Source organism: Leptonychotes weddellii, chromosome 14 (assembly GCF_054177405.1).
Source record: "Leptonychotes weddellii isolate Sample4059 chromosome 14, ASM5417740v2, whole genome shotgun sequence".
NCBI lineage: Eukaryota > Metazoa > Chordata > Mammalia > Carnivora > Phocidae > Leptonychotes > Leptonychotes weddellii.
The window spans coordinates 5018932-5034185 of NC_138382.1; the positions used below are offsets into that span (position 1 = coordinate 5018932).

Consider the following 15254-nt stretch of genomic DNA (forward strand, 5'->3'; position numbering starts at 1 on the left):
TCTCAGGGTCCTGGGATTGAGTCCCACATTGAGCTCCCTGCTCAGTAGAGAGTCTGCTTCTCCCTCTGCTCCTCCCCACTGCTCATGCTTTCTCTCAAATAAATAAATAAAATCTTAAAAAAAAAAACAACAGCTTCTTATGCATCCTTTCAGATATACATTTTTTGCATGTACAAGCAAATGTGTATCTACATTTTTTCCCTTTCAAAAAATGCAAAATTTATATCTGGAAGGATATAATATACTATATATATATATATATAATATACAAATTAAGTATACATTTTATACATACGAAGTACCTAGCAAAGTGTCCATAGTATAAACGTTGTATACATTATTAATATAATGTGCAAAGTGAACACACTGCACTCTTCTATACCTTCTTTTTTAATTTAACAATAAATGTATCTCAGAGATCTGTTTCATATCAGTACTGAAAGAAGTTCCTTATCTGTTTATGTGGCTGTCTAATATAGTATTCTCTTGTTTGGATTCTGCCGCCCCATTCATTTAAGCAGTTCCCTATTGATGGACATTTGGGTTATTTCCAGTGTTTTGCTATTATAAACAAAGCTCCAATGAAAATCCTTACACATATGTCCTTTTTCACATGTGAGACTGTAACTGTAGGGGGAATTTCTGTAAGTGGAATTCCTGGATCATGTATAGTTTTGATAGATATTGCCAAATTATTCTTTTCAGAGGTTGCACCAATTTACATTTTCACTAAAATGTAAGGGATCACAGATTTTCTTCTATCATTACATTTATCCTGTAATAAATAAATAAATAAATAAATAAATAAAGATTTATTTTATTTTTTTTAAAGATTTTATTTATTTATTTGACAGAGAGAGACACAGTGAGAGAGGGAACACAAGCAGGGGGAGTGGGAGAGGGAGAAGCAGGCTTCCCGCTGAGCAGAGAGCCTAATGCAGGGCTCGATCCCAGGACCCTGGGATCATGACCTGAGTCGAAGGCAGATGCTTAACTGACTGAACCACCCAGGCACCCCAATAAATATGATTTAAAAAGCTGCTCTTCACATGCTATGGTCTCAATGTTTGTGTCCCCCCCCAAATTCACATCCTGAAATCCTAACCCCCAAAGATGATGGTATCAAGATGATAGGGCCTTTGGAAGGTTCTTACATTATGAGGGTGCAGCTCTCATGAATGGGATTAGTGTTCTCATGAATGGGAAAGAGACCCCACAGAGATCCCTTGCCCTTTTCGCCATGGGAGGGCACAGCTAGAAGGTGCCAGTTACAAACCAGGAGGAGGATCCTGACCAGAATACAACCATGTTGGCACCTTGATCTTGGACTTCTCAGTCCCCAGAAAGGTCAGAAATAAATTTGTTGTTTATAAGCCACCTGCTCTGTGGTAGTTTGTTATAGCAGCCTGCATGGACTAAAAACACACCATCAGAGGTAGGTGTCTTCTCCATTCTCCCAGGTCCATGCTGAATCTGGCCTCATTGGTGAGTCTCCTAGCACCTGGGATTTCCCCCTTCCCCTACTTTATAACATTGGCTGTCCTCTCTTCTCACTGTCCTGAGACATTTTCCTTAAACTCTCATATTCTCTAGCACTTGAATTATTACTTAATTCTTCTTGAATATATGTAGCATGTCTTCAGTTAGGCAGTAAGTATCTTTTCTACAAAGATACTGATATTCTTTCTTTAAAAACATCTAGAATCCAACATACATTCTTAGGAATAGTCATCATCACCTTTTGAGTGTCTGATTCAGAGACATGATCACAAGTCTCTTTAAAGTGAGCTTGATGACTCAGCAATTAAGAGTCCTACACTTCCATGAATGATAAATGTTGTCATGTTTGTCTTAAAACTATACATCTTTTTATGGTCCCACCCGAGACCAGGCCTTAATGCTCTTCTTGACTTCATGCTAGACATCTCACTTCCTTTTCAGAATGTGAAGACTGGAATACATCCAGCTTTATAGGCATTGACTTGCATATCCATGCTTACTGATCTGAGAACAGTCCTCTCTCAGAGGAAAGTCCCTTTGTTTCCTCAGAGCTGTCTTGGGGACCACTCCTTCTCTCTCACCCTCCCTCCTTCAGATCTCCAATTTGTACAACACGATTTTGACTCTTTTCTTGGTGTTGTCCTAAAAGAAGCTATAGAGTAAGAGGGAAGGAAAGTTTTCAATACATTCTTCTGAAGAAAATACTTTTTTCGGTATTCGCACAGAACTAAGAGTATGCTGCATAAACAGCAACCATGAAGTAAAGAACTAGGAAGGTAGCTGCAGATATTCCCAGTACTTTTTCCACTGGGACATTAAACTGGGTGTGGTTTTATAAAGCCCAGAAAACAAGACAGTGGACATGCTGGTGCACCAAGGAACAAAATAAATATTATTTTATTAAATTAATGCAGGTGTAAACAATGACAATTAAAATGCAGAACTAAATATCCTCTCTGCATATGTCATTTAGAGTGAAACACAAGACAAGGAGATAAAGTGCCTTACAAATCCAACACCGTAAGAGGGCATTAACATTTAGGAATGGAGTGAATAGACTGTATTCCTGCTCAGCCAGAATGCTCCTTATACGTCACACAAAGGATATTGTCATACAAACAAGGGATGCTGTACAGATAAACATGTACGAAAAGATAACAGAAAGAGTTCTGTTGGAGATTCTGTTTCTTCAGCCTTGACATGTGGCAAAACAAAGGTTTTCTTTGTCGATAAACCAGGTAAACGTTTGGCCAAGAGAGCAGGAATACGCTGGGAGGCATGGGAACCTCAAAGCCTTTGAAATGCAACATCTTAGATCTATGTAGTGATGAGAACTGGTCAGACTAAGGGGTTCAGGCACAGCTCATGGCCTTTTCTAGCAGAGGCGAGAGTCAAGGTACATTACCGGAATTTCCAAAAAAACAAAAACAAAAAACCCACCCCTGTCTTTTTACACCTGCAAAATCAAAGTCTAGTTCTTTTACTCAAGAGAAAACAGATAGGAAAAAACACAAGTTCCAGACATGATTCTATCATGCAGAATTAGTAATAAAGTCATCCTTTAGGAGTAGGCTGACCCAGTGTACCCTGGAGAACCCAACGGTCTCACTTTGGGAAATGCAAAATAAACCAAATCCAAACTCAGTCATAGAGCAATCAGTCAACAAATGCTGGTTGTCCAAATGTCGATGAAGTACATATTTAGCATGTACTAAGTCTTATAAAAGATACTAACAGGCTATGGAAATGCTGATCTAGAAATAAACAAGGCACAGGGCCTGGCCCCTGGGAACTTCACATTTGTTCCAATGGTCCCATAAGATATAATACATTAAATAAAAATAGCAAAGTGCACAGCAGGCGAATAGTGTGTTACCACTTATGTGAATAAAAATATACTTTATATATATATATCTACATATATTCATAGACTATCTTTAGAAGACTACAAAAACAAAAGACAAGAGTGGCTGCTTCTGGAAAGGAAATCCAATGGCTAGGAGGATGGAATGGGGACTTTTTAATGTCTCCTCTTGGACCTTCTGAATTTTGAATCATGGAAAGCTTTGAATTCAAACTTTAGCAGCACTTAAATAAAAAAAGAGAGAACTGCTGAACAATACCAACACCATATACATAAGCATCAGATTGCATGGCAAAGGCAAATAAATCAGACATAAATATAATGATAGAAAAGGAACTCGAGTTATTTTCCACAATTTTTAAAAATACTGACTTACCCCCATAAACTAAAATCACTTTGATTAAAATGTATTTTTAGGGGCGCCTGGGTGGCTCAGTCGTTAAGGGTCTGCCTTCGGCTCAGGTCATGATCCCAGGGTTCTGGGATCGGGCCCCGCATCGGGCTCCCTGCTCAGTGGGAAGCCTGCTTCTCCCTCTCCCACTCCCCCTGCTTGTGTTCCCTCTCTCACTGTGTCTCTGTCAAATAAATAAAATATTAAAAAAAAAAAATGTATTTTCACCTTCCAGGGAACACACTGACGGGCTGTCCAGGGCATGCCCTCCCTTTGGCAACCTTTCTAGACTCTCCTCTTCATGTTGTCATTCTCCTCCAACACCTTATGCTATGACACTGCATTAAACTGTAATAATGAATTTCCTTATCAATCTCCCCATGATACTATGAGCTCCTAGAAGAGAGGTTCTTTGTCTTGCTCAATCACTGCCTGGCACATGGGTGCTTCCTAAATGTTTTCTGAATGAATTTCTTAAAGCAAAACACAGCTCTAGACTTTATTCTAAAAGGACTGTGGGTGACAGCTGTGGAAATCTGAGGTCTGCTACTTACTGACTCAGGCAAGTTACTTTAGCTCTCTGCTCCCTCAGCTGTGAAACGGGTTTGAAAAGAGTGCTTACCACAACACTGCTAGCCTAGGCATTAAGTGAGATTCTGTGTGTAGGATACCACATCGTTGTTAACACTGATACTTAAAATGGAACAGATACTGCAGTAACATATCTTACCTTAGGGTCCGAGAATAAGATTATTGGAGGCAACCAAAGTACTGGTGGGTTAAACAAGGTAATATCCTATACAAACCACGGGCCTGTTCTCTACGCTTCCTACGTCCTGGTGGCTGTGGAGGATACCACGCACCTTATAACTACTACTCATTTTACTGAACATGCACAATTCACTAAGCAGTAAGTTCAGTTTTGTGACAACATTTTAACTTCTTCTACAATATATCTTCAAAAGAAATCATTCACAACCACACTCACGTGACAAGACTCCAAAGACTCAAAATAAATAGAAATAACATACTTAAATACTGTTGCAACACTGGGACTCTCAGTCATACAGACGACAGAGACGTTGAGTGAAGGCAGAGGGCACTTCTGCAGGAACTGACCATTAAATCAGGGAATCTCAACTTGTTTTCCTAGGATGAGCGATGGACGATTTGTGTGGGGGCTCATCTTTCAGAAGCGTCCCTCCTCTCTCCCGTAGGCGCCCATGAGTCTCCCAGTCATTTTGAAGTACCAAGGTCTCCTTGCAGGCTACCCGCTCTGCTCCTTCTTGCTTTGTTCTCCTCTTCTCTCCCAGCTTCCGCTGTTGAGTGATTGGATCTGGTAAGTCCTAGAGCATCTGCAGCTCGCCTGGCCCACTGCACTGCTCTGGTCATGCATAGCTCTGCCAAACTCAAACCACAGGCTGAGAATCCCTGCTTTAAGATCAGGAGTTTCAATGCTGGTTTATGTCTCTTCAAATTGTATATCTGGAGAATAATAATGACAAACATAACTCATATTTGCTAGATGATAGAATATATTTGCAATGAGAGAGACGCAGATTATATTTATGTCCAATTATCTTTATATAATAAAGTGTAACCAACCATCTGGTTTGCCCGGGTTTGTTCTGGTTTTAAAACCGAGAGTCCCATGTCCTGAAAAACCCCTTAATTATGGGCAAATCAAGAGAGATGGTTGGTCACCCTAGGATACTCCAAACAACATTCACTAGTTTTATAAAACAGTTGAATGGAATTGACCACATAATGAAACCTGCCTGAGCTCATCCAAACTACTTAGATTACTTTAAATTAGGGCTTGTTGTGAAGTTTGGTTTCTAACTGTATTAAAAAGAATTAGAAATCTTAATATAACTTTATTCTTAGTTCAATCAGGTTGGTAAGGTCTTTCTGACCTTTTATAAATGGAGACATTTTTGGTGAAATGAATTTAAGTGGATAAGTTAAGAGTAAAGTTTTATGGTCAGGCTAGTGGACTCCAAAGCCTGATTTCTGTCAGGTATGAGTCCTTGGGCAATTTGATATATTTTCTTGACTCTCTGGTGTTTTCTACTGTAAGATGGGAAATATCCTAGTATTTATCTCTTTGATTTTGTTGGGGGGAGATTAAACGAGGCACTGCATATGAAGCAGTTAACATAGTGCCTACTACTCAAGTTTTAACTCTCTTTCTCTCTCTCTCTCTCTCTCTGTTACTCACCCACATAAGTCAACTTGGTCCCCTTTTGCAGGGAGGTGTTAGGATGCAGAGCTATAAATCTAGCAGAGAGAAGATGCCTCCTGCCCCATCCCCAAAGATGCTCACCACTCTACACTCCAGGGCCATCTCTAAATCTCCTTGGACTACGGGGAGAGTTCTTATATTAGAATTGTGAGGCAAAGAGGGGTCAGTAGCTCCAATAGCCAGCATTCTTTAAAGTGAGGAGAGATTATGGCTGATAGCTTTCTCCTTGTTATTACTTTAACTTTTTGTTTCTTTTTCTTTCAACTTCCTAACCCCTGCTAATATTCTTACCATCTTGTTTCTTTGAGTTCCTATCTCGGATGCCACATTCTTCCACATCCATCATTTTCCCTCGAGAAAAAAAAGGTCATTTTTATTCCCATGTAATACAGCTCTACATCCCACATAGTGACTCAAGTTTAAATTCCAAGTTCCTATGAAACATTTTTAATCCCCTAGGAAATCTGGTAGACTTCTGAATTTATTCCATGGGTTCCAAGCCCTGAGGTCAATTCAACAATTTAGGGCATATGCTTTTGCTCCTAGATTTTATTTTATTTTTTAAGTTTATCTATTTTTTTAGTAATCTCTACACCCAACGTAGGGCTCGAAGTCACGACCCCAAGATCAAGAGTCGCATGGTCTTTTCTCCATCCTTCCCTCAAAGGTAGACCATATACTGAGTCACTTTATTATACATCAGTTTTCTAGCCACTCCTAATGATGACTAATTACTTTTCACGGGGAAATATTCAAAATGCAAGTTGGCAAGAGTTACTTCCTTGGACAAATCAACTCCATCTCAGGATCATCATTATCATTGGACCTTGAGCTTTCTATTCTGGCTAATTGTCTCAGTTCTGTTAAATACCTATTCTTTAGAAATAGCTGACCTCTACTCAATTATGCCACTTTCCCAGATCCACCCATCCTTTTAAGGGGCTGTGGGGAATTTTTCAACCACCATTGGAATTCCCTTCCATCTTCCACTTCCCTATTTGACCTCAGATAACTCTACATACAGATCATCACTGGATCCCCTGGTATACTTCTCAAAGTACTGGGGAAATGTCTACTTTGAATCATCTTAAAATGGGAGGAAATTATTTGAATAGATGCATTTTCCTGTGTTTTAATTGTTCCCATGGGCAAATAGAGAAATAAACACATGCAAATTACTTTGAAAACTATATAGCACCCTCTGACAGAAATCTTGTAAAATACTCTATGGTAAAAGCATCACTGCTCTACAGACAAAAACTATTTTTATTCCTTAGGGTGCCCGGAAACCAGCTCAATATAACAGTGCAACTAATGCAAGACTCAAATTCAACTGAAGCCGACAGGCATTTTAGCTTTTTGTCCCTTACTCTAAGTCTGTGGTTATTTGCATGATGGAAAGAAACTGTACGAAGTTTGGTCTTCTTCACCTCTGTACATACCCATTCTCGCACCTCTCACCCCCACACACATGATCTTCACCCAGCAATCCTGCTCAGCTTCACTGTCATTGCTATTGAATAGTGGAATGTCTTTGTGCCACCTTGCAAAGGCCAATCAGGTTTCCCTGCAGCTATGATCCAACTGTCACCCCCTTGTAAATGCTCCCACAAGTGTTCACTGCCACCTTCCAAGGCAAGCTATGCTGCAGAACAATGAAACGAGTATGACTGGAGTAAGAGATGAGACACAGTTTCACATGGCAGTGTAGCTGAAGCCCACTTTGCATAAACGGAAGTTGGCCCTAGAAGAGAATGCTAATAGGAAGGCAGCATTTTATAAATCCGTGTTTCCTGATTGTGCCACCAGCATTCTGGGGAGGAGAGTTCCCTGCTACCTGGGACTGAGCCGCACATTACAGAAGGCTGAGCATCCCTGGCGCTGCCTATAAGTGCCGCCGTGAGAACAGGAGCAGCCCTGTACATTGCCCCATGTGCCCAGTGGAGACCACTGCAATAAAGGAGATACCATTTCTCTTGAGACAGATGACTGCCAGAGTTACAGCAAGAAACACCAGGACAGCTCCCAGAACCACGAAGTGAGTCCTCTCATTTGGTGGAACTGGAGGGGGTTCTGAAAAACAAAAGAAAACAAAAAGAAACTAAAGATGAAATTTTGATGGGAAGGGGTCAAGAGAATAATCATCCTTGAAGTTGAATTTCGGTTAGCTTTGGGTTACAGTGAGTGGCTGGAATGGTGGGATGCTGGCAGGAAAACAGAGCAGCCCAGAAAAGTGGAAGCAGCCCAGGCTTTGGACAGATGGGTTGGGGTTACATTCTGCTGCCACTCACTAGCTTTGAGATCTCAGGCAAATCCTTTCACCTGCCTACAAAATGGAAATGATAATAAATTTATTGGGAGGCCAATGTTTGTGAAGTGCTTATCACACACAGGTAGTTGCCGCTCAGTACTAAATGGGAGGCTCGGTGACCTCCCTTGCATTCTTTAATCTAGAAGCTAGCGGCCTGTTGTACATGGTAAAGATGGGACAGGAAGGCCAACTGGCACTGCCCAAGAGCTTCCACCTCCTCATGTATGTGGCCACGATTCAGGGCCATTGCTTGCTATCTTTTCTTTCTCAGTTTGAACATCTCGGGACATCTAATCCTGGATACTTCTCACCAATCTGTCTGTGGTTCCGTGAAGGAAGAAAAGGGGTCCCCTAGCACACGATGCTCAGAGACTGCTAACTCCCTCCTCCCTCCATTGGTCATGATCCCTGACGACATCGTTCAAGCTTTAAAGCCACAACAGTGGTCAGCCTTCCTCTAGTAGCTTACAGTTTACAAAGCCCGTTTGTATCTATTTTATTTCAATCTCAAAATAAGTTCAGTTTAGACATGCAAGATGTTAAAAAAGAATCCGAGGTGATAGATGAGGAAAGAGACCCCAAGCAGTTAGGTGAATAACCCTAAGTCTTCCCACAGATAAGTTGTCATAAAGCAACTTTTAAATGGCAGGAACCCATGAACGCAGCCCTAGCTACCGAAGTGACTCATAACCCAGTAAGCGCATCTCTTTAAGTTTCTCGACTTTTTTTTGTACTCTTCTCATTCACGGGACCATCCTGTATTGCCTTTTCCTATTGGTTGACTTTTCCACCCGAGTTCTTAGTTGTTTTTTCTGAAGTAGCTGAAGCTATACTGGCAACATCTGCTAGAAGACGGGGAATTGAGAAGTGCTTTTCAGAACACCTCTGGGTTTATGTTAACATCATGCTAACCTGCCTCACTTTCTCTAAAGGTCTCAGCCTCTCATCAGACTATGCATCCCACCGTACCCACTCCTATAGGGTAGTAAGAAAAAAAATAATTGAGTCTGTGCAGGCAAGAGCCTCAAATCATTTTCATACGCTGTAGCTCATTCGCCCCTATGGTAACCTTGCCTGATAGTTTATAACTGTTATAACTAGGGAAAGTGAAGCACACAGAAGTTGAGGAGCTTAGGCAGGGACCACAATCTTATGTCTTACACACTAAGGAGATAGACCACCTTGTGTTGAAATGTCATAGACTATCTTGGGGGTGGGGTGGACAGATGGGGTATGATCCATTTGCTTGTTACCACAGAAACCCTGGAAAGAGAGGAGCAGCTCTGATGTGCTGGGATCTGGATTCCTGAAACACTGCCTGAGCTGAGTCTTCCTCAGACCATTTCCTACATGGGATCGGATTGCCTTATCTGTTCCTTATCTATTTCCCAGAGAGTGTGAACAGTGTCTTACTCTTTTGTGAGCCCCTGCTGCCTGGCATATAGGGCTTATTCAATAAATATCTGCTGAATGTTTATTAAATAGCAATGTGACTTGGATGAATGGAGAGGAGGAAGCATTTTGTAAATAGAGTGTTATATATGCATTCACTTATTTAATGAATGATGGATGCCTACAATGAACAGGCACCATGCTGAGGCCATAGGACAGCAGTAGGCACATTTGAATAGAGACATTCAGAATATTACCTGGAATGACCAACTTAGCAGTATTGTTTCTGTTTCCCTCAGGACCTGATCTTCGAAAAGTGCAGTAGAAAATCTCGTAAGCTGTTGTGTTGATTCTCAGTGTGCTGGTCACATTGAAAAGCTTCTCCTCCCTGTTGGAATTAGTGATGGTGGTTTTGCCACTCAGGACTCGATGGTCACTGCTTGTCCAGATGACTTCAGCCTCAGGGAAACCCTCAGCCTGACACATTAGTTCGTGTTCAGAGGTGACAGGATCCACAGAAATTCTTTGGTTGATTTTGCGGTATGGGGCTAGGTCATGAGCAAAAAGAAGTCAGGGCTTTCACTTAGGACAAAACTAGATATGTGGCTTGGTGTTGTCTACATTAGGAAAAGTATCAATTCAGGTGGGTTCTCAGAGAAATAAGCTTGATGTTCAGATGTCTCAGCAGTGAGGAACCCCTGTTAGCTCTGCTTCAACTCGCCCGTTCATAGTTGGGCTACGTTTGAGCTCAAAGGAACAGCTACCTAAAATCATATTGCTATTTTTATTGGGCTCCAAGTAAATGCACAGATTAAAGAGAATTGTCATCTTTAAACCAATAGTCTTTCTATCCAAATATAAAATATGTCTGTCCATTTAATCAAGTCTTTGTATCTTTCTCATAATGCTTTATAGTTTTTGCATAGGGCCAACCCATTTCTTCTTAAATTTATTCCTGGATATTTTCTTTTTGTTGTTGTAATGCTGTCTTCGTAACATGAACCTCTCCAGCTGGCCAGCATGGTTTTCTTAGACTTTATTTAATAAACAGAAAATCTGATTTTCATGTGCCATTCACTTTTCCAACTGTGAGTCAATGATCAGAAATTAAGTATGAAAAGAATATAGTATCATTATAAAAACTGGTATGTGCTCCTGGATAATACTTTTTAAAGTTTAAATTTATTTTTTACTTCAAAATAGCTTTAGATTTACAGAAAAATGGCAAACATAGTAGAAAGCCCCCACATACCTATCACCCAGTTCCCTCCTACTGTTAACATCTTATATTACCATGGTGCATTTGTCATAACTAAGGAACCAATGTTAGTACATTACTATTAGCTAAACTTCACATTTCATTCCATTTCACTTTTTCCCCTAATGTCCTTTTTCTATTCTAGGATCTCATCCAGAATACATTATGATACTTATTTTTTGAACTTTTTATGCTGGCTATTTGAATAAATCATTTAAATAATTATTATACTCAAGAAAGTTAGTTTAAATTTTAGATCATCGATTAAAATTTAGCTCATTGGTTTGGGACCCTTTTAAGATTAAGATACCATGTGTACTATTTTAGTAGATTATTTAATGCATTTACATCCCCTAAGATCGTTATTCATGTTTATTCATGACAAGCATGGTAACGTGTCATTATTCTATTGGTATAATCTTTATTTTACTCCTACTACTTTAGTGTAACCACCAGTGATCCACCCAGAGCCCTGACTCTCCATTCCTTTACAAAATGTATAATAATGGCTTTGTGATAAGATATATTCACAGAGATTTAATACAAAACACTAAGAATCAAACAAGACTGAAATAACTATGTGATATTTTTGTGCTCTTAAATCAATGAAACCACCAACAGAAACACTGGAAATCAACATAATTACAATTTCAAAACACATAAATAATGATTCTCATGAGTACTTGAGTCCTCAACCTTGTATCTGTTATATTTAAGAATCCTTTAAAAAAATAAATCCACCGATTATACTTCCTGAAATAGTATTACCATAACAGGGTCTGGTTCACATAGCACAGAGCTTGATTTCTGGGCAATTTAGTTTTCAAGACTAAAATCACAGATAATGGTAAAGTATTAAAGGTAAAATGTTTGCTTTTTTACTCTTATAATTTTAACAGAATAATAAAGGAGAACGTTGCTTCATGCCTAAGCGTATGTATAAATGTGGTATACTTCTCAGGGCCCAAGAAACGAGTGGAATAGTTCTACTCATTGATTAGATATCCACTGTTCTAGTCTCTAAAGTAGAGCACATGTGTTGGGATATTGGAAGAAAACATTAGAGCTTCCACTTATGTATTTTTATCATAATAATTAAGAAATAATCTAAGCTTAATAAACTTTACGAATTGACACTGGGCCTCACTTCGTATGCCACATGAGGGTCTTAGGGGAAGAGGGAAGTTTTATAACACCAAAGGGAGAATAGTGACTCCTTTGGGCTTATTACAGATTTCCAGATTCTCTTATTTAATTTTAACTAGACTCACCTGCTTACAAAATGAACTGATTTTTAAAAATTTTCCCACAACGAAACTGAGGATGTAATACTAATACTTCAAGCACAAACCACAAGGAAGTGGCAGGAGGGACAATTTTTACCACCACTTTATGAAGTTAAAACAATAAGTACCTAGTTGGACCTGATAAGGTATTGGTTTAAAAACCCTCAAGATTGTAGATAATGCTGCTATAAACACTGCAGTGCATGTATCCCTTTGAATTAGTATTTTTGTATCGTTTGGGTAAATGCCTAGTAGGGCAATTGCTGGATCACAGAGTAGTTCTATTTTAACTTTTTGAGGAACCTCCATACTGTTTTCTTACAATAGCCAAATTATGGAAACAGCCCATTTGTCTGTTGACTGATGAATGGATAAAGAAAATGTGGTATGTATGTGCATATAAACACACACACAAAGAGACACACACACACTGGAAATATTACTCAGTCATAAAAAAGACTGAAATCTTTTTTATTTGCAAAGATGTGGATGGAGCTATAGAGTACAATACTAATTGAAATAGTCAAAGAAAGACAAAAACCATATGATTTCACTCATAGTGGAATTTAAGAAACAAAACAAATAAGCATGGGGGAAAAAAGAGAGAGAGAGGTAAATGAAGCAACAGACTTCACTATAGAGTACAAACTGATGGTTACCAGAAGGGAGGTGGGGGGAGGGATGGGTTGAATAGGTGATGGGGATTCAGAAAGGCACTTGTGAGGAGCACTGGCTGTTGTGTGAAGTGATGAATCCCTATACTGTACACCTGAAACTAAAGACAAAAACCAAACCAAAAACTCAAGATTGTCAAGACCATCCACCTTTGTTAACAATGAATTTCACCTTGAAGTATTAGCTACTGATAGTGAATCATCATAATTAGCAAGGCATTAAAATACGATTAAATTTTTATTTCTACCTTTAAAATTTTCTATCTTTATACATTTATAGAATGTACAATGCATTAGGTGGAACCATATGAAGTTAGTGATGTTGAACTTCTTTTACCTTTTAAAAATGTCAATTTCTTATGCTATATCCTTTACATTAGCACAAGTATATCCTTTCTAACTAAAAACATACACAAATACACACGTATTAGCTAACATGCTTTACTGATGGAGCAGGTTATCAAAAACATTTGCAGACTCCCGGTTTACTGGATGTAGAGTATACATGTGCTAATCCAATGGTCACATCAAGACCAAGAAAAGCTCACTGTAGTTTTGAAGTCAATATACAACTTCATACACACTCTGGAGGTATAAATACTGGGAGTAAAACCTGGCTGTTATGGGCACAGACTTCAGAACTAGATTACCTGGGTTCAGAACCTGGCTTTACCACTTAATGGCTGAGTGAACTTGGGTAAATTACTTAATTTCTTTGGGCCTCAATTTAATCCTTCATAAAATGAGAATAACACCACACACATCATTGAATCTAAGATGCCATCTACTGAAAGACACACTTAGATACAGAGACAGTAAAATGTGAAAACATACATCTTAGAGATAATGAAGCCCCTACCCCAAAGAGTCATTGAGGATTAAATGAGTTAGCATAGGCAAAATGCTTAGGACAGGGCCTGGCACATAATAATACTACGTAAGTGTTAATTACTACTATGATTACTACTAGAGCTGCCCCTCCTCCTCTTCTTACTACCACCACTGAAGTGTCCTCATGTAATAGTCTTCAGAAAGTACTGGCAATTCCTCATGAACAGACTTCGAAATAAGTTTTCACATATTCAAACCTGTTCATGTTTCAAAAATTTTCCCCTATCCTATTTGAGGAACTATTTCATTCATTCATTCAACAAATATTTTTTGCGTGCTCTTGTCAAACTCCTCCTGAATGCCAAGTCCTAGGGATAGAGCAGTGAATAAAACAGACCAAAATCTCTGCCTTTGTGGAGTACATATTCAAGAAAGAGGAGAGCGATAATAAAACAGGTGCACTTATATGTGTTAGATGGGGAGGAATAGGTTACATGATACATTAGATGGGGAAGAACACTATAGAAAAAAATCTAAAGGCTGGCTGGTGAATCAGGGAGAGATGGTGTTGGTGGGGAATGATGGCAGTTAATCCTGGGTTCATATGAACAAATTAGCTTTATCAGGATAGCTATGCAATACTTTGTTCTTTCAGTTGCCTAATTCCATCTAAGGTCTTTAAAGTATAAATGGGTATTTCATTTTCCTCACTATTATGTTCGATGATTAAGGAAAAACAGCATTCTCAATTGGAAGTCAGATGCCTGAGAGTATGATATTTAAACTGATAAACACAAAAGGTGCAATAATACCCACAGTGATAATAATAATTGAGTTAATCCAAAACTAAACTCTTAACACATTTCAGTTTTGAAATGCTTCACCTATAAAATCCCATGGTGAGTAAACTCCCTGTGGGGAAGCTGTGTTACCACGTTTGCCGTGATGGGAAGAGAAGTGTTACTGTGAAATCATTTGCATAGAGCGGTGACTCAGGAATTGTACTTCCTTGAGTTGTGAAGCTCATGCAAGAGGACTATTTCCATTGGTGACACTGCCTCAATGCAAGTGAAGCTTGGTGGCTGGCTTGCTCTTGGGGTAGCTCAACTCAACACCCAAGACCACTGTGTGCAAATGACCACAAAATGGACTGGGACTAGGATGCCAATTTAGTAATTTATAATATAAAACGAAATGGTCAAAACAAATCAGATCCTCAAATCTGGCTGGTCATCCGCTTTGCTCTATCAGGAACCCCTTCTTGGGAAAACCTTCAGTGCCAAAATGTTTCCTACTGTGTTGAGCCATAACAAAGGACATCACAGATCAACAGCGGACATTACAGAGCCCAGAGGACCTGAAAGAACACCCTTCCTTGTTACAGGACAGCTGTCCTACTCTTCGCATACTCCCTAAAGGCTGATGAGAGACCCTCTCTTCTGGAAGCAGAAACCTACACTCTATACTTCCTTTCACCTGACTGCCAGGCTTATGTTCTTCCT

The 15254-nt window shown here is 39.4% G+C and overlaps 1 protein-coding gene across 4 annotated transcripts in view; it reads right to left on the reverse strand.

The window, feature by feature from the left end:
* Positions 1–1249: 1249 nt before the first annotated feature.
* Positions 1250–15254, reverse strand: part of CD274 (CD274 molecule) — a 100968-nt gene continuing 86963 nt past the window's right edge. For 3 of the 4 annotated variants that reach the window (XM_081802785.1, XM_081802783.1, XM_081802784.1), the window contains exons 4-7: positions 9961–10251; positions 7969–8073; positions 6292–6351; positions 1250–5074 (exon numbers count right to left, since the gene is read on the reverse strand). In XM_081802785.1, coding sequence (XP_081658911.1) covers positions 4992–5074; positions 6292–6351; positions 7969–8073; positions 9961–10251 — 539 coding nt within the window. In that variant the 3' untranslated portion in view covers positions 1250–4991. Of the gene's footprint in view, positions 5241–6291; positions 6352–7968; positions 8074–9960; positions 10252–15254 lie in introns of all 4 variants that reach the window. The other variant, XM_081802786.1, reaches the window with a different exon arrangement.